General features: G+C 38.1%; 3 protein-coding genes across 4 annotated transcripts in view; 1 reads left to right on the top strand and 2 right to left on the bottom strand.

Annotated features, from left to right (window-relative positions):
* Positions 1 to 24,827, bottom strand: part of LOC136256936 (coatomer subunit alpha-like) — a 90,171-nt gene that overhangs the window by 3,784 nt on the left and 61,560 nt on the right. The window contains exon 40 of one of the 2 annotated variants that reach the window (XM_066050005.1): positions 23,326 to 23,500. The exons of the other annotated variant lie outside the window; for it this stretch is intronic. Coding sequence (XP_065906077.1) covers positions 23,441 to 23,500 — 60 coding nt within the window. The 3' untranslated portion in view covers positions 23,326 to 23,440. Of the gene's footprint in view, positions 1 to 23,325; positions 23,501 to 24,827 lie in introns of those variants that run through there. 2 annotated transcript variants of the gene reach the window in all.
* LOC136256996 (coatomer subunit alpha-like) lies at positions 274 to 13,658 on the bottom strand. Its single transcript, XM_066050093.1, has 11 exons — positions 13,432 to 13,658; positions 11,099 to 11,182; positions 10,778 to 10,866; positions 10,570 to 10,644; positions 10,261 to 10,320; positions 9,896 to 10,032; positions 8,813 to 8,885; positions 755 to 866; positions 560 to 637; positions 404 to 436; positions 274 to 301 (listed from the first exon to the last, which is right to left on the bottom strand). The coding sequence occupies exons 1-8, from the start codon at positions 13,544 to 13,546 to the stop codon at positions 774 to 776; spliced, it is 726 nt and encodes a 241-aa protein (XP_065906165.1). The 5' UTR covers positions 13,547 to 13,658; the 3' UTR covers positions 274 to 301; positions 404 to 436; positions 560 to 637; positions 755 to 773.
* On the top strand, positions 12,509 to 23,040 carry LOC136256988 (death domain-containing ATP nucleosidase-like). Its single transcript, XM_066050081.1, has 6 exons — positions 12,509 to 12,642; positions 16,309 to 16,614; positions 20,538 to 20,660; positions 20,742 to 21,600; positions 22,779 to 22,871; positions 22,931 to 23,040. Exons 4-6 carry the CDS (start codon positions 20,814 to 20,816, stop codon positions 22,942 to 22,944), a joined length of 894 nt encoding a protein of 297 aa, XP_065906153.1. The 5' UTR covers positions 12,509 to 12,642; positions 16,309 to 16,614; positions 20,538 to 20,660; positions 20,742 to 20,813; the 3' UTR covers positions 22,945 to 23,040.

Genomic DNA, 24,827 nt, shown 5'->3' with positions numbered 1-24,827 from the left:
TAAGTACAATATGGTCTCAATAATAAGCTTTTTTCAGAGGTAGTCAGTTATGAAATACACTTTAGCTATTACTTGGTCGTGCTTACCTGTGCTGCAACTTCTGGTTTTGGTCCCAGTTCTAGTAGCCTCCTAGCAAATGATACTCCTGTTTTGAAATTCTTGAGCTGTCAACCACACATATATGTAATCCATAGCAACATTTATGTGTGGTGTGCACCTTATAGAATAAGTTGAGGGCAGTTCGTAGTGTGAGGATGAGATGTACTGGTTGTAAGTCACAATGTATGAAATAAGCTGCCATCTGTTGAGAATAAGAAAAATATAATAAATGGTATTCTTTAGCAGAACATTACAGTAGAGACAGACATTACTACAGTCTATTCTACATGACTGGGACACTAACCTCACATATTCTCTTTTGCTCTTCCAGATTACCCTAAGTGAATAATATACAACTAATACTATAGGTATTTTGTGAGTGAGCATTGTGCATATGTAATGTGGTAAACACATTACATGTAATAACACACCACCATACACCACTACACAGATCAGTTACCTTGGGGAGATCCTTCCTTGTGATCTCCATACTCAGTCCCACCACATACTCTCGACATATTGACATTAATTGCTGTGCCTACAACCAATATAACACTCTAATACAACATACACTGTACATCTGATAATGCATAGAAACACAACACTACTGTTACAGCCTGTGGGACAATGTACACATGTAGTGAGGTGTACACACCTCAGCAATTTCTTGCTTGTTATCCACCATCAATAGTGATACTGAGTAGTAGTGACTGGAACTTGTGGACTGCATCTTGGAATTTGCCTGTTGTGGTGGAATGGTAGGCAGCCTATTGTGGATCAAGTGATAAATGACACTTATAGCATGTGTAGTATGGTGTACTAAACACAACACTTGTTCCAATACATACAGAAAACAATAACACACATGTACAGGTATGAATGTACATGCACACAGCTATTGTAAACAATCAATTATCAACCAACGTCTATCGGCACGCTCAACATCTGACAAAGTATACGGAAGGTTTTAATACTATCCTCATACTAGTTATCTTTATTGTTTCGGCCGTTTAAAATCGCCTAGAAGCTACTGTATTCTATCCTTGGAAGAACATGAAAAGGCTTGTGTTAAACGGTTTATTAGCTAATATCTGCTGTAGAGTTGCAATGATGTATCGATATAAATCGATGCATAATGAGAGTGATACAGGATCGATTCAAATTTAAGTGAATTGATACATCAATATTTGCGCATGCACACTTGAACCAATTAACGTATTTGCTGAGTTGTTGAAAATGGCGTCTGGCAGTGATACACGAAACAGAATAGTCCGAAACCTATGGGCACATGTGGCAGCATTTTGGGTTTTTCACTAATGAAGAAGGGATTCTGGTAAGAGAGAAAGTTGTTTGTCGACTTTGTTTGTCAGAAGTTTTATATTTTAAGAACACAACTATAGTATGTTCACGTTGTGCTGAATCCTGAAAAACAGCTAAAAATTAAAAGTGGATTTTTTTCTTAACAGAGTTAACATTTCAGCCAACCAGATGATCATTGGTAACAGCAAAGGTGTGAACAACATACACGTATGGCTTGGCTCCATTACAAGTTCGGGAAAGCGCTGTAATGGACACTGTACTTATATGGCTTCCCATAGGAAAGAACACAGAGATTTTGAAATATTTTTAGCTGGTCAAACAGTACTACAAGTGAGACAAATTTCAAGATCATGTGCAATTGCATCCATGAGTTATTAAAAGTTTTTGAGAATTCAGCTCAACGTGAACATACTATAACCTTCGTACTCATTTGAAACGGCACCATCGAAATGAATACTCACTATTGTTAAGGGAGGGGGGAGACAAAAGACAAACTTTTAGAACAAGCACAGCCAACGCTACTAAAGGTTTTAGAACAAAGTCAGCCACTACCAAAAGATAGTGAACGATGGCAAAGTTTGGTTGAAGCAGTTGGTAACTTCATTGCGTCTGATATGCAGCCATTGTCCGTGGTGGAGAATGCTGGATTCAAACAATTGATGTACACAGCTGAGCCACGTTTTAAAATTCCGTCTTGACCTTACTTTACAAATACGGTGATTCCAGCTATGTACACCCATAAAAGAGAGAAAACTGAGAAATTGTTATCTTCTGTGCAGTACTGCAGTGTGACTATGGATATCTGGACAGCTCAGCATAGCACAAAAAGCTATATTAGCTTCACTGTTCACTGTGTCACCGCTTCGTGGGATGATATAATAAAAGCATGTAAAAGACAATGTGATCACACTACTACTACTACTACTACTACATGGTAGACAGTTTATGCAGTTTTGTTTTCATATAGGAAAATGAGTTTGTCAATATTGTCGGATGTTAAACAAGATCTTTTCTCAGAAACCAAGTTTCCAGCAGCACTGAAAAGTCGCTCACTAGGTATGCCAGTGGCTGTGATGCGCAAAAACTTTTTGGCACCAAAATACTTTGTCCTTAGTACAGAAGTTTCCTTACTTCAGAGAGTCCTTTAAGAGAGGTTCCACTGTACTAATGATTTTCTTGACATAGGTGAAGAATTAAGTTCATCTAGCAATGCTTCTAGGGTGTTACGAGATCTAATGAACTTATTACTAATAAGTGGTTATCATGGAAGGATTAAAATGGATGAAAGAACTGTCCGGAACGCTGTATACCAACATGGGTATACCTAGAAACACCTTGCGAAAAGATATAGCATCGAGTTGGATTCGGATGAGGATAAATTAAAATCACAGTCAGGTGCACCAGGTTCTACGCAGGCAGATATAAAAGATAAAGAGATCCCAGTCGGATTATGCTGCACAGAAATTAATTAGTCATCTTGTAGCGGCCAGTGATACATTAGCAGCTATGAAACTAACAACTGATATCCACCCGAAGCTAATTTTTAATGGAGTTAATGTAGACAGTCTCCTTGAACGATACGACACTCCTAATAACTTATCAGATGTTGCTGTGGTGAAAAATGATGGACAAAAGATGATGAACCTTGTTAATATAGAAGTTAATTCATCTCCCATCGAGCAGACGATATCAAAAACCATTCATGGATTGATTCAGTTAGCAAGAATTGTAAAGTGTCATGAACAGGTTGAAGAGGTGGAGGTTTTTCATTGCCAAATTTACATTTAAAAACTATTGCAGTGAAGACAGAAGTAAAATACAGATTACTAAAAATGGCTATTGATGTGTTCTCTGAACCACTTAGAAGTGAAAATTTTGCTGTGGAGCTACACTTAGCTATTAAAAGAAACCTCAAGGTTCTACAAGATTGTCAATACAAAAATGCTCCTCAGTGCTCTAAAGCTTTTATCCTTTGTTTGAGCGAGCGTGAAATGAGTGTGTTTGGTTGTAACCCAGTGCAAAGGTATGTGAAGTTTGGATTGCTCTTTGAAGTGACTAAGGAAAGCAAAACATATTGTTGTAAAAAACCAAAGTATGAAAATACACTATCAACGCTTTTAGCTTTACATCACCGGAAACCATTAGATTTTGCAATTGAATATAAATTTCATCAGGAGGTGCCTAATGTCTTCATGTACGAGAAAGTGAAATATGGACCAATGCAATATGAAGATGCAGTAAAGTGTTTACATGACTTGCTGACTAAATTGAAGGTGGTATGTGTCACTAGCTTGTCAGTAAATCTGTCACAATGATATAAGGATACCCAATATTTGTTTTAATGAACCATTTGAAATAGTCTTGATTGATTTTGACGAGGCAACGTTGAGTGAAGGGAACAGTTTTATGGACCTAAGCGTACAAAGTTAGAGAAGTTTTTTGATGGTGCTTTTAGACCAAGGGCAGGAGAAAATGGTGCTGGTTCAGAGGTTGCTGAAACAGAACTACAAAAGTATGAACTTGAGGAACCAGTTGGTTCAGAAAACAAGCAACCTTTATTATGGTGGAAGGAACGCGAGTCATTATACAAATATCTTACTTTACTCATACAAGACGAAAAAGGGTTTCAAATGGCACTACAATGCCAAGTCCACCACAGAACAGTTGAAAATCAGTGAGGAAACAGTGGACAGACCAGCAAATGCAGGATGTGTACCTCAAGCCTAATACAGCTTCTCAGAAGCACGGCATACCTTGTTCTACTCTTAAGGATATACTGAGTAGGAGAGTTGTACATGGGACTAAACCTATAATTATCTGCAGCAGAGGAAGAAAAGCTGGCAGGGCATTTAATTGATGCAGCAAATATTGGCTATGGCAAAACTCGTGGAAAATTTATTATATCTATATGTGGTGCTAAAAGCGAATGTATCCTTGATAGCTTCCAGGGTTACTCATGAGTGGTGGTAGAGGTTTCTAAAGGGGAACCCATCTTTGAGCTCATGATTGGGCGATTCCACTGCTGCAATTAGGATGGATGCTGTAGTTCCGTTATCAAACAGCTGGGCAAAAATAGCAGATAATGATGTTTGGCTGTACTAGACAGTGCTTACCTCATTTTGTAATTTTTGCTGCTGAATCATTTGTAGTGTAGGAATGAAGTGACCGAAAGTGAACAGTGAAAAAGGTGTGGATTGACTTGAAAAGCATTTTTTAGCGCATGCAGTTATACGCTGCCCCCCTGTTGTTAACGTTATATGGTCACAGAACCCACTCAGATTTGATGTCACTGAAGTTTACTAGAAACCACAAAGTGACGATATTTCATCTGCTTCTTCATACAACCCATGAGCGCCAGCTCCTAGATTGCAGTCTATTTAAGCCACTGAAGGATTTTAGGAGACAGGAATGGAATGCCATAAGTTTTACTGTACAAATCCTGGGACAGTCATCATAAACTTCAATTCCATATTTCAAAATGCGTAGCTGAATGCTATTACACCAGTAAATGTTGTGTCTGGCTGCAGAAAAAACAGCTGTTTATCCTTTTAACCGATATTCCATATCATGTGTAAGTGTTTCTGCTGCGTCTAACAGGCAGCCAAGGAGGTGAGGATGTGATAGCATGTTCATTACCATTTTGATGGTCAATAATTCTAACATGTTGACTCTTTTATTTCAGATGTTGTTTCTGAAGGTCAAGGCAATGCATTCAAGGAAATGACAATCTGACTGAAGGTGTTACAGTACATCTGTATTAATCATTAATTTTAATGCCTCAAGATCAGATCCTGACACAAGAATTTTGCTTTATATAGCCAAGACAATGATGGTGTGATATATATATATATATATATATAGTATTAATAGTAGTTCAGATTATATGTGTACTTTAGATGTTGATGAACAGGAGGAAGGCCAAGGAATTGATGTATTCAGCAATAATGTTTTGACAGTTTTCAGAAGCAGAAAAACTATGTTCTTGTCATTTTGAAAATGGGTTTGATTTGGCGGTCCAAACATATGAGAGGTCATTCTTGTAACTGCATTGGAAACAAGTGCTGAAGTGCCTTCCTTGGCTGTTGTGAGGGAGAGGTTGTTACATGAAGAAACTAAAATGAAGAGCAGATCAAACCAGCTAAGTCAGGAAGAAGCACTCACAGCCAGTTTCAAGGAAGGTTAAGGTGTCATTTTTGCAATAAGCCAAGAAAGATTGTGAGGAAATTGCAAAGTTAAAGGGTCAGGCCCGATCAGTACAGGTCCAAAAAAAAAAAAGACCAAGATGAAGGTAACTATAACTGAATATGACATCAGTGATGACAGCAACAGCACTGGTTGGTAGTGCAGCATGCCCTGAGTGTAATGCCCATGACTGATGGGTCCTAGACTCAGGAGCTACATGCCACATGTACAACCAGGAGATGCTGTTCAGTCATTATCAAGCCTTCAAACACCACTAAACGTTGTGCTTGGGGGTGGTCAAAGCTTGCAGGCAATAAGCCCAGGAAGTACTGTATTGGTAAATCAAACACATATACACTTCATGATGTACTTCTTGTACTTGATCAGACATACAACCTGTTCAGTGTGACTTCAGCATCCAAGAAAGGCAAAGTGACCACATCATTACAATCAATGTAGTACAAACTTTCTTCTCTGCACCCAACAGCCAAAAGAGTAGACTTGGTATCCTTGATTTCACACTTCTGGTGTACATCAAGCCTGCCCACAGGTTAGTTGTAAGGAAAGACTCTGGTATCGCAGATTTGGCTACTTGGGGGCTCAAGGAATGCAAGACATAAAATGGTGGAAGGAATAGATGTTGATGGGAAAAGTTTGGCTTTTGTGAATGTTGTGTTAAAGGAAAAAGCCATTGTCTCGTTTGTCTGCCATTTCATTCTTAAGAGGGCCAACCATCTACTGGAACTGGTACACAGTGATGCATGTGACAGAATAGGAACCCGATCCCTGGGAGGAGGTGAGTACTTTGTAGCAACAAGAGCTCTCCATTTTCTAAACTGCTTTGTGTTTAAATATATACCCATATGTGCAGTGTGTCATCATCAACAAATGCTGAGAAATCAACTGGAAGGAAGGTTAAGGCCCTACGTTGTGATGATGAAGGTGAATACACCTCTGGTGAATTTGTTGCGTATCTTACCCAAGAAAGAATTAAAAAGAGAGCTGACAACACCTCACACGCCCCAGCTGAATGGTACTGCTGACAGGCTTAATCAAACGCTCAAGCGTGTACATACCATGTTAGCAGACTCTAGGGTTGCCTCACAGGTTCTGGGCAGAGGCACTATCAACATGTGTTGATCTAAGAAATCATTGTTCAAAAAATCATTAAGTGGAATACTGTACCCTTTATGAAGGGTGGTGTGGTATCAAAGTTCCCTTCACATTTTTGGCTGCAGTGAATATGCCGATGTGCCTCAAGTTGAAAGGCTCAAGCTAGACCCCAAGGAAGGTGTAATAATTGATTATGGTCGGAAAGGATATTGGCTATATGATCTAGAAAAAATGATAGCTAACATATTCACAACCAAAGTGTTTGTGAAGCTTCGATCCTTAACCAGAGTTGCTGAACTTGCTGACTGAGATCGAGGAGTGTTGGAGATTAATAATCCGATCATTCTTTTTGTAAATCACGTAATTGAATGCCATGTCTATCAAGCATTGATTGTTTAGCTGTGTGAACTGTCTGGTGGTCTAACAGAAATAGACATGTTTTGGCTTGTTCGGTGATGATGTGGAAACAGAAAGGAGTGGCTTAGATGCAGTTGTGGTAGATGGATCCATGAAGATAACATGAACAGTGATGCTACAAAACTGTGTCCTCTTTGTTAAATATAATTTATTAAATGCTGTAAATCAATGTATTGAAATTTCATTTTACTGTATTTCTAATTTTGCGCATAAGAATTTTGGTGTAATTACAAATAGACGTCAAAGATTATTTTGAGAAGTTGGCAGAATCCAGATTTTAAAAGCACCCGAGTGGCATGAGAGATTACTAAAATCAACCGGTAATAGATGTACGGAGGTTACTGACCGGCCGACAATTGATGTCAAGCAATGATAAATGATTCCTTATAACACTCCCTCAGTATGAGATAGCTTCTTATCCCTTAAACCCAAAGACTGGATTTAAACATAAATACGCGTGCCTTGCACAAAGTGCTGTAACTTTCGAAGTGTTTGTCCTATGGCTACGCAATTTACATCATTATACTTGTGATGTAACAAGGATAAACTGATACCTCCATATTTTTTATAGTTATATCACAGCAGTTGTAGAATATCTTAGCTTTTGACATGACCACAATAAAGGTGAGGCCAAAACTAGCCATGTATGTAACTTTACGGTAAGGAAACACACAAACACTATACATAAGATATGGTCCATAACTCGATAATGGTTGCTCCTATCACCTTGCTGCAAGTTCCGTTCAATTCACCATTAAATTTTCTATCAGGCCATATTCGACTTATGTGAGTAAACCCACAATCGAAATTAAACACGTGGCTAGAATTTTGAAACATGGAGATGCAACTTGCTGTAATTCATTGCTTCATAACAAGTAAGGCACCGTAGTTACAGTGTTCATTTGAGAGGCTATGAAGGAGCTGTTGAAGAATTTTACTGGCAGTGAAATTATGAATTTTATGCAACATTTACACAACATTTATTTCGTATACTGACATGATTCAGCACCAGTAGTTATGTGGGAGAACAATATTAAAAACCAGCTGAGATAACAGTCTACTGCTGTAAAAGGCATAAACAAGCATTTGAGGAATAATTAATGCTACACAACAACTTGTGTTCAGGTATCACAACCAGGCCAGTTGTAACAGCAGTGTCATTGCAACAAAATGAAATGCTTCATCTCAAACAGAATTACCACTCCTTCTACTACAGTGTATCACCTTTCTTACGATGTTAGACAGTTCAGGAAACATTATAAGCTAGCTCACTTGTCTTATAATTTTACAAGACCAGCATAACCTCGAGCATAAAATAGCACCAGGTACAGGTGTTCACTAATAATGATGTGTTTTGTTATAATTATATCATAAACTTGAACAGTTTAATGATGTAAATAATCTGAGCACATAGCCCCTTCAACCTTCTCCAAGTAGCTCAGTGAACAGACTTTTAAACAATGTGTAGTGCTAAAAAATTAAGGCACCCCACCTAGTGTCACCATGAGTGCTCATAGAGTGTAAACACACATCTCCCTAAAGTTCCTTGCAAGAATTGGTAAGTAGGTGAAGGTCGTGGTTATTACTTGGTGGTAAAACGTTAAAAATTTTATCTCCCAGTTGTGAGAATTTCAGAGGGGCACATAACATGGTCAATAATTGATTTCTTATACAATGTTACCTGTAATTTCTCTACGAGACGTGATAGCTTCAGTCCAACTGCAGGTAGACCATTACGAGCACCAGCTTCTTGCCTATGACAACCAAACCACACACTCTCACTATATAGCAACAACATACTAATTCACTCTATTCTGTAAACTCACACATGTGTGTATTTTACATAACATACCAGCTTCGCAAGTAAATCACGGGGCATATGCACTCATGGCTTTATTCAGGGGGCAGTGGGTGTTTGCCCTCCCCTTAACAAGCTCCTGCCCCCCATAAATAATGAGGACTTAGACTAACAATAATTGTAACACTGGATGAAAATAAATTCTGGCAAGTACAGTAGCTGAGAACTATACCTGAGAATGCTATAGGAACAATAACAAACTGACCAGTTAGAGTTGTGAAACTTACAATCAATCAGTAAAAATGGTAATAATCATGTGACAGTAAAGAAAGTGTTGAATGTAGCAGTCAGTGGTAAAACCTTTTATTTGTTGTAACCATTTTGTAACAGTTTTGGCTTGTTTGTCTGCGAAAAGTTTGGTTACAAGTAGGAACGCAACAATTATGTCAGCATAATTTCAAGCATAGACAAATAATTGGTATCAGTAAATTTGAAAATATGCAACACTATATTCTTTTCATTCTTCAACATTGATATCACACTTGTTGTAGGATAAAATTTTATGTGTAATGACTTGTTGCCTATTCTACAAATTATTCTACAAATTTTAAAAATTAAGTCTAGCATAAAAATTAGAGAATTAAGTTTAGTGAACTGGATAACCAGCAGTTATGATGATCTGCCCAGAAACCAGTTATGATATTTTTGTCCAGTTTCACAGTTCTACTTCTGGTCATTCTCAGGTATATGACCAGAAACAATCTGAGAGGTTCTAAAATTCCTTGGGGTGGGGAGCAGCATGCCCTCTGTCCCCATGGTAAGCACATGGATTTTTACCCCTTACTTATCCTTATTTTGTACCCCTCCCCCCAGTTATTTCCTAAACGAATACCTAGGCAGTGACTAACACTACATTTAACACACACACCACACACATGTACATGTACTCACACACAAATACATTACCAGTTTCTGTTAGGGCTCCCAAACAGACAAGGAGTAGCTGGTAGAGCTACAATGGCTGATCGTGATCGAGCATAGGTGCTCATGAACAATGGCCGGTATGGCTCAAACTCCACCACCCCTAGTTGATCTTGTAATAGCTATGGTGAAATGAATATAATATCGACATGACGTATAACAGTAGAATAATCATTTTGGATGACGATCCTATTTACATCACAATAATTATATCAAATTTTAATTACATATATCTCGCAAGAATTAGACATGACAAAAATCTGTCCTAAACAAGTCAATACATTTGTATACAAAGATCACCACTAACTGATTTTTCAAACATGCCGATTTATTACAGGTATTCCACTTACTCTCACTCCTGACTCAGCTAGAACATGATCCACCGGTAGCTGTGAGTTGTTTACCCATACCTGTTTGTGCAACAATAAACAACAAATATTTTAAACAACAAAGTCCCAATGTAAGAAGAGTACAATATAATAAATGGAAAAAACTTGACAAAATGTCTTTTCAAGGAAAGAAAATGTGCAACAGTTTCATATGGTATTAAACATATTACAAACAGCCAAGGGTATATACATGTAACAGTGTACACACACACAAATACTGCACAACACAGATACACACTAGACACAGATGTGAATACACACATTGTTTACCTGTTGTTGTGATATGCCATTGGTTGGGGGTACGAAGTAACTTTCACCACCAGAAGTTGCAGTGACATTGACTTCCTGTAAGAGAGATCATGTCAAAGTGAGTATTCTTGTGTGCATGTGCTTAAGTATGAATAAAGACCAGAAGCTGACACACAACACACTTATGAACTACAAGCACTTGGGAATTAGTAGTACAATAATAACTCACCAGATCAGTTGGTAGCTCAAGATCATCTCCCACATCCCATCCACCACCATCCTCAGCTGCATCTTCCTCTCCCGGGATTACATCATCAGCTACATACCAACATATACAATGTCTAGTTATTGCCATTGTGTGTGTGTGTGTTGTGTTGTGTATTTATAATACTACACAACTGACTACTATCACTTTACATACAGTACACACTATACTACCAACACACACACACACACACACACACACACACACACACACACACACACACACACACACACACACACACACACACACACACACACACACACACACACACGCACAAAACCATACCCTCATCATCCCCCCATCCTCCAGCTTCTACATCATCTTCATCAACATCAATATCAAGTAGGGACTGTGTTGCCAACCTACTTCCTGTGGTAAAAATGTAGTCATTAGATAGTGACTAATTACTCACAAACAGGTAGAAATGGTTTGTCTAGACAGATTAGAATCACTGCCAAAAAACATAACAGAAAGTTATTCAACACAGAGGCTTATGGTGTGAGCAGGTGAACGCAGGAGGAATATGATTTCCTGGACTGGACAAGTCAATTCTTTGAGTAAACCATTTTTACTGTAAATAAGGATGAATCACGGTAATCGAACAGCAATCTGGCGGGCCTTAATTAGGATGCGCATAAAGTTACTCTAATACAATCTATACATTTGCAATACATTTCACTACACAATCGCTACAAAACCGCTAGTCTAGTTCTTTCTGTTAATTGTACTCAATTGATACATACAAGTAACCACACAAATTTATTATAGTTGTGTTGTACAAGTAACAGGAGTTAAAGATAACAGCCATCCTCGAACTTACGTATTATGATTAAAGTACTTGGTAAAGGCAGAGCCTGTATACCAGAAGGCCTTACAAAGGCTTGTGGGACACATGGTCCCACTAAAGATGTTCATGTTAACTTCACTAAGTATGTTTGAAAAATAGGAGAAAGAAGAAAAAATCCACGACTAGACCTGGGCAGCCTCGAACCTGCAGCCATGTATAGTCATGGATACCTAAGCTGTTAAGGAAAGTAAGCTAGTAATTAGATATATTTTGGCCGAACATCAACCTAATGGGGCTTAATTAGGATGCGCACAAAACTACAATCTCTAATACAATCTAAGCTAAATTACTTTCTAATGCATTTCACTACACAATCGCTACTAGTTCTTTCTGTTGTACTCAACCATGCACACAGCAATTATCAGCCTAAGGGCACATTTTGCGCGTGTACTGAACCCTGATGGAGAGAACAAACACACTGCACTATTAGTGACCACAAGGGGGCCAGACTAAGACTGCACGCGAACACACTATATATACATATACACACTATATATACATATACACACTATATATACATATACACACTATATATACATATACACACTATATATACATATACACACTATATATACATATACACACTATATATACATACACACTATATTATTATCATCTCAGTATGTACACACGCAACGTCATACGCCAGAGCGCCGCAAGGCGCTCTCTACTATGTACGCCTCCATAGACGCACGCGTGTACAAATAGTAGTTGTTCACCTGTATTTCACTATCAAGTACGAGATCAAGTAAGGCTGGAAGCGACGGATCGAGGCGCAAAATAAACTGATCACGTGACCAGCAAGAACCACGTTAAGCTAGTGATGTCACGCACGGATGTCGCCTTACAATGTACTGGTTTTCCCTATCTCCTCTTTTTGTGGTTACATTTTTGGCTAATCTGGTGTGTCTCTCTTTCTCTCTAACAGCAAACAAACTATTAAACTTGACTCCTCGTCAGAGATCAAAGGCGCTTGTAATAGGTATGAAGTATGCTCCGTTCAGCTACCTATATAGCTATTACGAGAGTTATTATGTGTTTAATGTTATAATAATATTGTGCTGACATACTGTTGCGTGTTAATGTCTCTACTGATTAAACTACCACTACTGTCCTACAGCCACATGCAATCATGCTAATATTTTTCGGAACTCAAAGTGACTTATATTAGCCATAACATCCTTATGTTGCATGTCAGTGCAAGGAGTAGTCACTTCCATACCGTCTGTTGAAACACTTAAAACCAGGATAAAGATACAATTGAGTTTTTTTTTTTGCAGTGATCGAATTAAGGGATCAAGATGTCCACTGAAGTGGCAATTAGCTAAACACCTACGAAGGTGAACACAAAAATTCAATGATCATAATTCTTGATCCCTGTGCATCAACTGCCAGTCTGAAAGTGACTACACTTGTAGGTGGCGTATAACCAGACCTTTAGAGAGTGGGTGGGCACACTTACCAACATGTTTCACCCTAATGATCATCCTCAGTGAACTATACATACACTTTTGTTGTAAACAACAATTTAAAATGCAAAAATGTATCTAGCTAGCTAATTATGCATTGTTCCTGCAGTTTATTCTATTAGTCTAGATCTATAGACAGGTTTAACAAGAAGGCATGGCACTATATTACATCATTTTTGTGTAGCGTATTCTGGATTTGTGTAAGGCAAAAAGATCGGGGAAATCAATGTAGTGCAAACGTTTTCGAAGTGTTTCTGAGCACTGTAATACTGCATCATGTAATCGCTACCTGAAATACAAACCTTGTAGTTGTAGGTAAGAGATGTCGTGGCCTTGAAGGATTGACTGCAGGTTGAGGTTGCATGTTCTACTGATGACTTGGACAACCACTGATGACAATGTGAACATGTAAAACATTTATACAAAAGGGAAAACAAACCAGCTGTACAGAAAAGTCACCCTGTTATTCTTTTTCAGCAAATCCCGAGTATTGATAAAGTATGACTATATATGTAGCAGCTGGCTAGAAGCCATCAGTAGACATCTGAAGCCATGCTACAAGTGACAATAGACTATTCATTGCACACACCTTTTCATGCCATAGGTAAACAACATCTGTTCATAATGAAATTTAAATTACCTCCTTAAAAAATTTAACGTCTAAAAGATAACTTATTTTACCATGCCTGAGTTTATTAATGGTTTTAGTCGTCAAGCCACCAGTTTTTATCGTTGCTTGATTGATAAGTTCCAGTTGACATCGCTTTTTCTTTTGCCCTACAAAAATGGCTGATAATTTGTGCATGTGACACATGACTTTTATGACCACACCTCTTCATTAAACACCTCTATATAGCTACTGCATGAATGATACAGATGCTAGCAGCAACATCATGTGAAAAAGACTTGTTACACTTATTTGTCTACTTCTCTTTTTACTCATCTGTGTTTGCACGCAACTCTATATACTGCAGCCTGACTCTTGAGACAATCACACAGTTTGATTCAGCTGATCTCCTACCAGACAATTTTTTTTCAATTTAGGCTATGCAACTTCCAACACGTCAGTATTCTCCCTCATGTTCCTCTCATACCCACCCAAAAATGATCTTGTGATGTGCATTGTATAGAACAGAAACTGGGATCACATGATGTACTTGTTGAACTTTTCTCATAGTAGGAAAGCTTGATGCCATGCAACTTTAGCAAGCTGAAAAAAGCTTTGAAGAAGTGTTGTTTTGTCACGTACTATTGCACATTATCATTAGATAATGGCAGCTGGAAATATTCTTTGGTGGAAGGACATTTTGCCAAATTCACCAATGCTTTGCACTGCCAAAGTTTTCCACTATACAGAATCAGTTGTTCATTCATAACGAAAACATTGCTCTACTAAGGTACGTATGTACTACTTGTCCATTGTTCATTACAGCAACAGTGAGTGGGCACTGCTGGGGAAGTTTTGGGTAGGCACATCACCATCCAGGCTCGCCTTGGCTATGCCACTGCTGTATAGTATTTCAGTGAAAGCATTTGCATACAGCAGAACAGTAAAAATCACCAACTATCACTAGTTATACATAAGTGTTACTATGTCTGCAAGTGAGCTGCACAATAATATTGTTGTAATTGATCATTATCATCTTAATTGTAACTGGCCATGGCTCACATCGTTGTAGTACTAAACACTCCACTAAACTGAATCGTGTAGGTGTTAATTGTGTCTGCAAGTTTTTATCAACTGTCATCATGAATATGTAGCAGGCTGTCTTGCAACAACATAATTACCTCATATTCATGCATGATTCAAGTAGAGCACATTATATGTCATAGTTGCAGAAAGCATCTTGATCTGCCCTTTACACATCTGCAAAGTTTCATTAGTTGGATTGGTTGTATGCAGTATGTTCGAAATACCAGGAACCCTGGCCCAATGAATGTCTCAGGAGTTTGGCTTAGCTGTATGAAAAAACGGTGGACACTAGGTACCAAAAAGTGAGAATGTGAGATTACTAGCTAAATTATTCTGCCAGGAGTGGCTTCTGGTTTAATACTGGAGTCTCTTGAAGCCTCTGCTTAAATCCATGTGTGATTGTGTGTGTGTATGTGGTCATGTTGGATGCATATACGCGTGCATCAGTATTTAAATGTGTGTGAGGCACTGTCTTTTATGGACTAATTTACTGTGTGTTATTTATTGGCAAGATAATAACTTGCTAAGGAAAATGCAATTTGACAAAGTGATTTTCTATACTGGCGTAGTGCACAAGGCTACAGTAAGTCTGTATACAAAGTAATTCCTCTCATATGTACAGAAAGAATACATGGTAAACTTCCTACTGTTGTAGTGCTGTGCATTAGTCAATAATGGTCTGTTCAGCTACAGCATGTGTATGTCTTTAAAAATATTGTATATATTTGAGCATTGAAGGAAACCAGAATATATGAAATCATTACTGCTTATCATGCTAGATTATGGAGTTTACTGTATTTATCATGCTAGTCTTGATTTCTATCATGCCACCATGTCATGCTGATTCAGACTATGCTGGGATTGAATGTTCACTTGTATATCTGTAGGTGTAAGCAACTTTCCTTGTTTCTTGCTTTTTGTTTCTGTGATCCCTAAAATTTCCTGATTTTTGCATCTACTTGTCAAGTTATGCTTCTCTGAAGGAATCAGTCAGTCGGCGCAAAATTCCACTAAATAGAATTGTTTTACAAAACATAATTGTAGCAACTTGCAATTATTGGAAACATTTTGGGACATACTGAAGGCATTTTTGGGCTTGGTTATACCTAACCAATGCTGCTGAGGCACTGTGAAGGTATTGTGAGGATGGTGTCAGGTCAATATATTTTATCAGAATGTGCAAAATTAATGTCCATGATCTTTAATATACAATGCTGTGATATACTCCATCATATACCTGTGGGGAATATTGAAAGTAAGCAAATAACGGCATGCAAGTTTAAACCCAATGACTGTTTATACAAAATTAATGATGGCTAAGTGAAAATAAAGGATATAGCCTTCAATAGTATATAACCTGTCGTGAAAAGTTACAAAATTAAAGGTGGTAGCTGAGAAATGGCTGCAATTGTATTTGTTGAAAAACTTTGCTGTGTATAATTAGATTATTATTGCAATCACAAATAGTTCCTTTTGTACATTTTAGTTACCATGGCTACAAAAGAGAAAATGGTGTTCACTAAGAATTATGGAAAATTTTGTGACTCCCTTAAACATGAAGTCACCTTGCTGCCAAAGTTTGTTGAGGAAAGGATCATCTCCAGAGATCATGAGGAAGTAATTCGCAATACTGCTGTAACGCAAAGAGGACAAGCTTTGTTAGCACACATATCAGGTCCTCTAGATGGTGGTCAAACTGGAGGATTCTATATTATGTTGGAAATAATGAAACAACATGGGAAACCAGATACACAAGAGTTTGTTAATTCTATTGAATTGGAGCTACAAGGAGGTAGGTGGAAAGTATTGTGTTCTGAGACTGCATACATACCAAGAATGGATACCTTTTACAAACCTAATCTAGTAGTAAAACTAGAGGCTGGTTCCTAGGGTTCACAAATTCCATCTACTCCAGAATTGATAGAGAAAAATAATTAATAGAGCTTATGGAAAGAATGTCATAAATGCTGGACAATGTATATGTCTGCAGCACACTATATCATGATATTCAAAGAAGTAGAAAATTTTCAATAGAATGTTCAGCCTGTGTTTGCGTTGTTCTTGGCCGCTGATCTATTATTACTATTTATCTAGGACTGCATCACATACAACCAAGTACATACACCAATGTGACAGCCCCCTGGTGAGGCTATTAGGTGGTGAAGGCATGATCCCCAAATCAACTCAATAGGTCACAGTAGTGATAGATACAACACAATAGTGGCATCGTAACTAAAGGCCACCAGTAGCTAAGTGCCAGTACATCATTGGTGTGGTAATGGCACAGTGATGTGTACACAGTATATGTAAATTATGTATACAAAACGTACAGGAGAGATGCATTATTGCAGTATTGTATGCAGCAATACATTATAGGCAACATCAACAAATAAAAATTATTAGCCAATATACAGTAAAGTATCAACATCAACTAGAGCTAAATAAGGTTCATCAGTGGTATAGCAATGGCACAGTGATGGGTGACACACTATAATTATGCATACACAACTTGCAGGAGATAGCTACACAATACTGTAGGAGTATGCAAGCCAGATGAACCAGATAAAGGAAGACAGCCAAGCCAGCCAGAACCTAGTAGCTAAGCCAGGTGAAGGCAAAAAAGATTAAGCATGTATTGAATTGCCTGACACCAACACAAAGGAAGTTCGCCATGCCAGCTGCACAAGACAAGATTGTTTACTTGTATTTTATATTGTAAAGAGCATGGCATGTGTTTTAATGTTTTCTTGTATTGTTAATTAATTAATATTTTATGTGACTGGTAGCTAGCATGGAGACTTGAGACGTTACAAACATAAAAACGTACTTGTAATCTTCTTGTTTACGTGTAAAGTGGTCTCTCGCTCTCCTGAAGTCACTTCACGGACATTCGCTAATCTTCTCCTTCGCGCAATCTGTAATAAAGGGTGTGGTACTGGGTGTTGTATAGAATTACACGTATGGTCAAGTCATCAGCACGAACGGGCACAACAATTATACGTTTGTGCCTTTGTTCACAGGCGAATCGATCCCCGGTTAGTTTATGTCTCTAGGCCTCGTAGTTTTCTCACATGAAACATTAATTATTAATTAATTAATTATTTATTTATGACATAATTTTAACCGCATTTTGTATTATTCTTTGTACCTGGTTGTATAATTCACCCATCTTCCACACTAAAATCTATGCTACAAGGAGATAAAAACACACAGACCAATACAGGAGAGTAACATACACAAGATGATACAAAACATTACTGAATCACAAAACAAGACACTGAGCACATGCAAAAAAAAATCACAGCATAAGCAACCAATTAACGGAACATTTATTTCTGCCACACGTCCCTCCTCATCCAAACTTTCCTAGAACATGATTTTTGGCAGAGGTATTCCACTTGACTTCATCTTCCTGTGTAAAGTTTAGTTTCAAAAGGTGCCTCCCCTGCCCAGTAATAGCGCAGAATCAAAGTAACCATTTAACAGAACCATGGCTTAGTCACCGGAACTCTGTATGCTTGCATGTTTCAATATCTGGAAAATTATCTAACAACTGGCCACTATGTTACACACACAGCTGCTAAAAGTTTGATAAAATTCCTACAATATGGGTGCCTAACCAATACAGGGGCGGATCCAGGAGCTGGCAAGGGGAGGGGCACAAATGGGCTGAGTTGTAGGTGGATGGGGAAAGCCAGATTCTCTTGTTAGTTGCTGCATTTTTGAAGCAGCAAATAATCGCTACTAAGTAGTGTCTCACTGTTGATTTTTGACAGTTTGGCTTTTGCAGATAGTTGTGGAGTCTTAAAAGCTGTGTAAAAGGCTATGAATCTCTTACACAACAGCAACACGGTAATTGTTTTTAGAGGCGCTTAATACGCACGAAGGTGCTAGGGACAATTTCACAGCTAGTTTGACTGGTTTGCTTTGATTTCAGGTGAATTTGTAATAAATGCTACTAAAATGTGCATATCATTTCATGAGCTAATTGATCTAGCCCTGGTACATATAATATTTAGTATTTTAATCAGAAGTATGGTTCTTCCAAGGGGGGGGGGGGGGAGGGGGGCATTTGCCCCAAATGCCCCATCCTGGATCCGCCATTGCAATACCCATGCAAAATTCAATACATCAGACAATAGTTTTGATTTTTAAAATGCATACATAATTGTTTGATAATTCAACACACAGTGGTCATTTAATAGTCCTACAGTAATTAGCAGTGGAACAACTAGCTTTCTACGTACATACCATATCTAGGTGTTTCTCTTTGCCCTGTTCTCGATATCTGCATGTAGTGGTGCACCTTGAACTCCAATTGTGGAACTTAATGGTGGACATACCATACTTCTTAGCAATTGGCTAGATGGTAGTACACTATTCTCAACTATATTCTCATCAACTTCTACATTCCAGTGGCGTAGTCAAGGGGGCAAGGGGAGGCATTTTCCCCCCTGTCACTAAGTGATGTTTTTTTTTAACTTCCGTCACAAGCTTTAACTGACACGCATCCCAAATTACTGTTTGTGCGCTACTACGCGAGTGCACACAACATTCAACTCGTTTGTGAATGGTGATAATAATACGATGATTTCTTGCGCGTTACAAGCAATTAATAAAATGATGCGCTAAAAATAAGGTATGCCCGAATCCCCAGGGGTTTCCCCCCGTATAGACACTATGCCTTTACCGAACGAAAATATTAGACACAATTCTATATGTTTACACTACTCACGTGATAGTGCATTTTTCGAACATAAAAGGACAGATGACCTGCTTAAAGTGACTTTGAAAGAGTTGCAACTCAGAAGTGATATGTGATGCTACAAACCTACGAGGTGATAAAGTGTTAAATGGACCAACTTTATTTTCCCAAGTTAATCACACTGGATCTTCGTACAATGTAGTGGCATGCCAGTTTAATTTTTTCACTTTGTCAGTCAGATGATCCGTCACGAGCTTACAAATTCTAACAAGAAAGGTGTAGAGTTGGGATTTCGTGCCAATACATGGCATTTGAATTTCGCCGGCTGAAGCAAGTGAGCTCGTCATACTATGCCAGTGTGCTAGGACTGCAGCACAGACTGTGGCTGACGTAAGTAACTGTGACACATTGTATTTGTACTAAAATATTCACAATAATAGTTTTACTGGATTGTGGGCGAATTTGTTGGAGTACAGTTGTGGCACGTGCGGTGATGCTCGACGAAAATACTTCCATTGACTGGTAGCAATCAGTAATGAAGTAGTTATGTAGCTAGTTACATAAGCTGTAATAATACAACACCGTATGTTGGCTAGCCCATCACTGGGTCATTAGCCTTTTGTGCAATTATGAACAATGTCGAGTGTTTTGTGGGGGATGCCTGCCCCCCCACCACCGTCTGGCTAGCTACGCCCCTGCTACATTCAAAACAGCCGCCATATCTGTCTTGTTCATGAGAATACTATGTGGCTGGATAGTAAATTTGTGAGATAGTGTGTATTAGCAGTGCTTTGTGTATAGACAATAAATATGCTGTATATTGTAATGGACCTGTTGTGAAGAATAAGATGCACCTAAGCTATGCTTTAATTATGAAAGGTCTTGATTCCAAAATTGTGTCATACAACATAGTTAAGAATACTGTGTAGCTGGTACATAAATTTTTGAGATGTTGTGTATTAGCTGTGTTTTGTAGACTAACAACATTTGCGGTATGTGTATATACGTAGCTACAGTGGAACCTGCTGCAATGGACGATACAGAACCTGTTGTGAAAGATGTACCTGAATCTGAACCTCTCAATGTCATACCTAGCAAACAAGCTGTTGAAGATATTACAGATACACATGAAGGCATGTATATATATAATGTACATACACCTACAGTACTATCATACTGTATGATACTCATATACTTTGTCTTAATTACTTTAGAGCCATTGTATACTGAAGACTATTTGAAATCAAAGCACCAAGAAGACAAAACAGATGTAAACTTTCTGCAATATGATGAACTTACAGAGAAGAGTCATATCTGATACACAAGCAATAATTGTAGTGGTGAATTCCATTGAGTTCATGGCTACCATGTGTTACCTAAAGCCACGCAATGGTTTAGAACATGTTTTAAAAACTGAAAGAGGAACAAAAGTAGGCCCTGATTTGCTTACACATCCTCTCTGGTTTGGAGACTTTGGAAAGTGTCCAGTGGCGGTGATTAGGGTTAAGGCAGGACATGGTCATCATGCTGTCTCTCATGCTGATAAAGATACCTTCCCTAAAGTGAAGCTTATTGTTGGTGTTGGCGTTGCAGCTGGCTTTCGCGAGAATGGTGTTAAGCTTGGTGATGTGTTGGTGTCTAACCGAATCCACGATTGTGATCAATATAAAAAGAAGGATGGCAAAGATATACCACGTGGCAATATCAAAAATGCTTGCAGCTTAATGCTTCAGCGCTTACAAGAACCTTTTCAATGGATGTATCCATGTACACAAGATAAGCAACGCTATTGTGAAATAAAGTCTGGCCTTATTTTAAGTAAACCCGTTCTAATGGATGATAAAGAAGAAAGAAAAAGACTTCTGCAATACTTTGGCGAGGAAGCAAAGGGTTATGAAATGGAGGGGTTTGGGATAATGCAATCATCTATTGACTGTATCATTGTCAAGGGTGTATGTGATTATGCTGGGGAGAAGACTGATGATTGGCAGCCCACTGCTGCCTTAGCCGCTAACGACTATCTACAACATCACTTCAGGCAGGACTTGAGCGTTTTACTAGAAAAGAAGCAAGGTATGTGTGGGTTTATGAACATTTTGTACAGTAATCACTTACATAATTATTTATGTGGAATTAAGTATATTAAAATAAAGAGCTAGGTTTTTGGATTATTACAATTTCATTTGCTCAATGCCAGTAAAGATTTACCCACGTGGTTATGTTGTACTACCATTATGTGGCTTGTTTTACTACTTTAAATCAAAAACTTTTATTACACCAGTCTGTTGTCTGTTCACTTTTGCTGAAGCATAGCTAAGATGTACATGTGTGACTGCTATGTTTAAAAAAACATGGCTGTCGTATTAAGATGACTGCTTTGTTAGAGTTAGGGATGTGGTAATGAATCAGTTATGCTGGCATTTTGAAGTGATTACAAAGTTTTAACAGTAAGAAAATCCACAATTCCATTAAAAATAAAAGATCAATACTCTAATAGAGCAGTCTAAATTCTAATAGAACAGTCACTTTAGTTAAGCTGCTCTAATAAAGCAGTCAGACAGTATGTCACAAATATGTGGCAAAATACCCTAATATGGAAACCAGCTAGCAAAGAAGCCTTTTTGATGCTGAAGCATCATTCTATGGTCTAATTAATAAAAACAAAATGGGTGATTTTATAAGCACCTCAACTTTATGAGCTAATAGCCTCATACCTGTGATCTCATACACTGTACAGGGGGGGTCAAGTATACCAAGATCGAGATACTCTAATAGAGCAGTCACAGTATTAGACAGTGTGTAGTGAGCTATTTAAGGATTTTTATGTTCATCAGCTATAAATGCATGGTTGGTGAGGTGGGCAACTATTGCCAGCTGGCTGTGACCTTTTTTTTTTTTTTTGGTCTCACCTTATCAAACTAGAGACAATGTATTGCCTCAGTTCATTTTTGACCCCCTTTCCATAAGTCTGGATCCGCCCCTGCTGTATGTATATCAAATTTCCATGATGTACCAATTTGATTCCTTGCACCTGTCAGGCAGAGATGTTAAGAGAATATACAGACCTGGTTATAAAATCTACGAGTGAAACAGCTTTTACTTTTTCAAAAAAACTATTGAGACAAAAGTGCATTAACTAAATACAACCCCCCCCCCCCCAAGTATTTCTCATCTTTTCAAATGTTTCACAAGTCCTCATACTGGTAACATATGATGGCAAACATCAAGTGATAATTGTTTTTCCTCTACAGATCAGTCCTCTCGAACGGTCTATGTGTTAGTGGCTATCATCGTTGCACTGGTTGGCATCATCATAGTACTGTTGCTCAAAGGGATAACCACAGGTGTGTGTAGTGTCTTTGTATGTACTGGTCTAATTACATAATGCCACTTGTTTTTGTAGCAACTCAGGGCTGAGATTAATCAAAAAACTCTCTGTACTATGTATGTTTAATTTAGTTGTGTATTTCAGTGGTGTGAAAATTTTCCATATCACAATAAAATCTTGTGGATAAATTAAACAGTATGTTTAGCACAGTGTGGTAGGAAAATATTATCTGAGGTATAATTGTATCCTTACGTGGACAAATTGATATACTACTCAAGCCATTGCTTAGTCCAAACACTTGAGACTTAAACTTCCTAATAGTACATTGAATATATACTGACCTGGAAATTAGTATAATTTCATACTCATGATTCTGTTGGATAACATATTACGCAATTTTGCTGGTACACTTGACCTTATGTATCTAGTTATAGGTTAGTGCCCCTCGAACCCTCACACTTGCATATACCCTATGCCCCTCATTACCACTGTATAATAGTGTAGTATATTTGCCTGTAAAGGAAAAGGCAAACAAAATTCATACAATTCATTTGACTAGTACAAAGATAAACTTGTTAAACAGTTTTAGCGAAACTGAATTGGACTAATGCGAAGGCCGATTGCATCCCTACCAACTTCTGCCACCTGTAGGAGAACAAACAGTGACATTATAACATGTACGTATGTAGGTGTTGATATGACAAGAGCCCCTCATCAATAGTGTATAAGAAACAAAACAGTGCTCCCTCGATTATCTGACCCCCTTGGGACCAAGACATGTTTAGATAATCAAAGCCCATTCATTTGTATACAGAGCCCTGTTCAAATACTCTAATAGAACAGTCATTTCTACTGTTTGGATAACTAAGTACTTGGATGATAGAGGTTCGGATAATCGAAGGAGCACTGTAATATGAAGATGGTCTTATTAAAGAGGTGACAGTTAAGTCAAGTTTCAAATGAATATGAACACAATGACACTTCATGCAAACACAATACTCATTAGAATCAGATGTAGGCCTTTATTCAGCTCAGAGCATGAAATTGGAATTTCAAAATTCCCTGACAAAGTGTCAGAATAAATCAAAGAATGTACATATACTGCACTTTGTGTGGTAGGATCAAAGTGCCGCCGAAGTGTTCCGTATGGAGGAAAATTTTAGCGCCAACGAACTTTATGTGACTTTGCTACATTTTCTCCTTTCCAAATATTTACCTGTGAAGAACTTGCTGTTGATGGAACCAAACAGTCTCTTGTGCCATCACTAGTACCGAAGTGCTACTGGGCTATCAAGCTAGAGTACTGCCAGTGTCATCAAGCTATATTGAGCTTGGTAGTGCATGTGGTAACCTCAAACCCTGGAGTCCAGACAAATATTCACTATTCCAGAGGGTATATATAATCTTAATTTTTAAAGTTAAAACAACCATTTGTTATTGTTAGTAGATGTAATCAGTGTACAATATAAGGGAAAATTATTGCTCGGACAGAATGGCCAATCAAAAGTAAATTTGATTGGCCATTTCTGAAATTGCATGGCCATAAGATAGAGGTGTACTATCCTGGTGTGCAAAGCACACCCCGCAGTGCAAAGCACACCCCGCAGTGCAAAGCACAAGCCTTCTAGGGGGGTCTGGGGGCATGCCCCCTAGGAAATTTTTGAAAAAGGATCACTCTGAAATTGAATCTGAGACCACTTTCAGCTACTTATCACTGAACTTTATGCACATGCATTTTACAGACAATTAGTTGTGTTTATTAGTAATACATGTACACAATTTGTATTGTTGCATACATATTTTACAAAAAAAAACTATGAATCAATGTATTGTACAGCCAGTTTGTAGACTTAGCTTGGCTAAATGCTTTGTTACAAGTGGTGTTGAGTCAACACAGATTAAATTATAACTATCCAACTAGCTATTTCTCTTGTGAATTACAATAGATCAAAGCTTACTCTCGAACCTGCTG

Source organism: Dysidea avara, chromosome 1 (assembly GCF_963678975.1).
Source record: "Dysidea avara chromosome 1, odDysAvar1.4, whole genome shotgun sequence".
In the NCBI taxonomy this organism is placed as follows: Eukaryota; Metazoa; Porifera; class Demospongiae; order Dictyoceratida; family Dysideidae; genus Dysidea; species Dysidea avara.
This window is presented reverse-complemented; position numbering and strand designations above follow the sequence as displayed.

Excerpts from the sequence above, each read along its gene's own strand:
- LOC136256996 (XM_066050093.1), bottom strand. The coding sequence starts at position 13,546 with ATGTTTTACATGTTCACATTGTCATCAGTGGTTGTCCAAGTCATCAGT. Across the intron at positions 10,867-11,098 it reads AGGATGGGGGGATGATGAGG|CTGATGATGTAATCCCGGGA; the intron begins GTATGGTTTTGT and ends GTTGGTATGTAG. Across the intron at positions 10,321-10,569 it reads ATGGCATATCACAACAACAG|GTATGGGTAAACAACTCACA; the intron begins GTAAACAATGTG and ends TTGCACAAACAG.
- LOC136256988 (XM_066050081.1), top strand. The coding sequence starts at position 20,814 with ATGATGAACTTACAGAGAAGAGTCATATCTGATACACAAGCAATAATT. Across the intron at positions 21,601-22,778 it reads TTTACTAGAAAAGAAGCAAG|ATCAGTCCTCTCGAACGGTC; the intron begins GTATGTGTGGGT and ends TTTCCTCTACAG.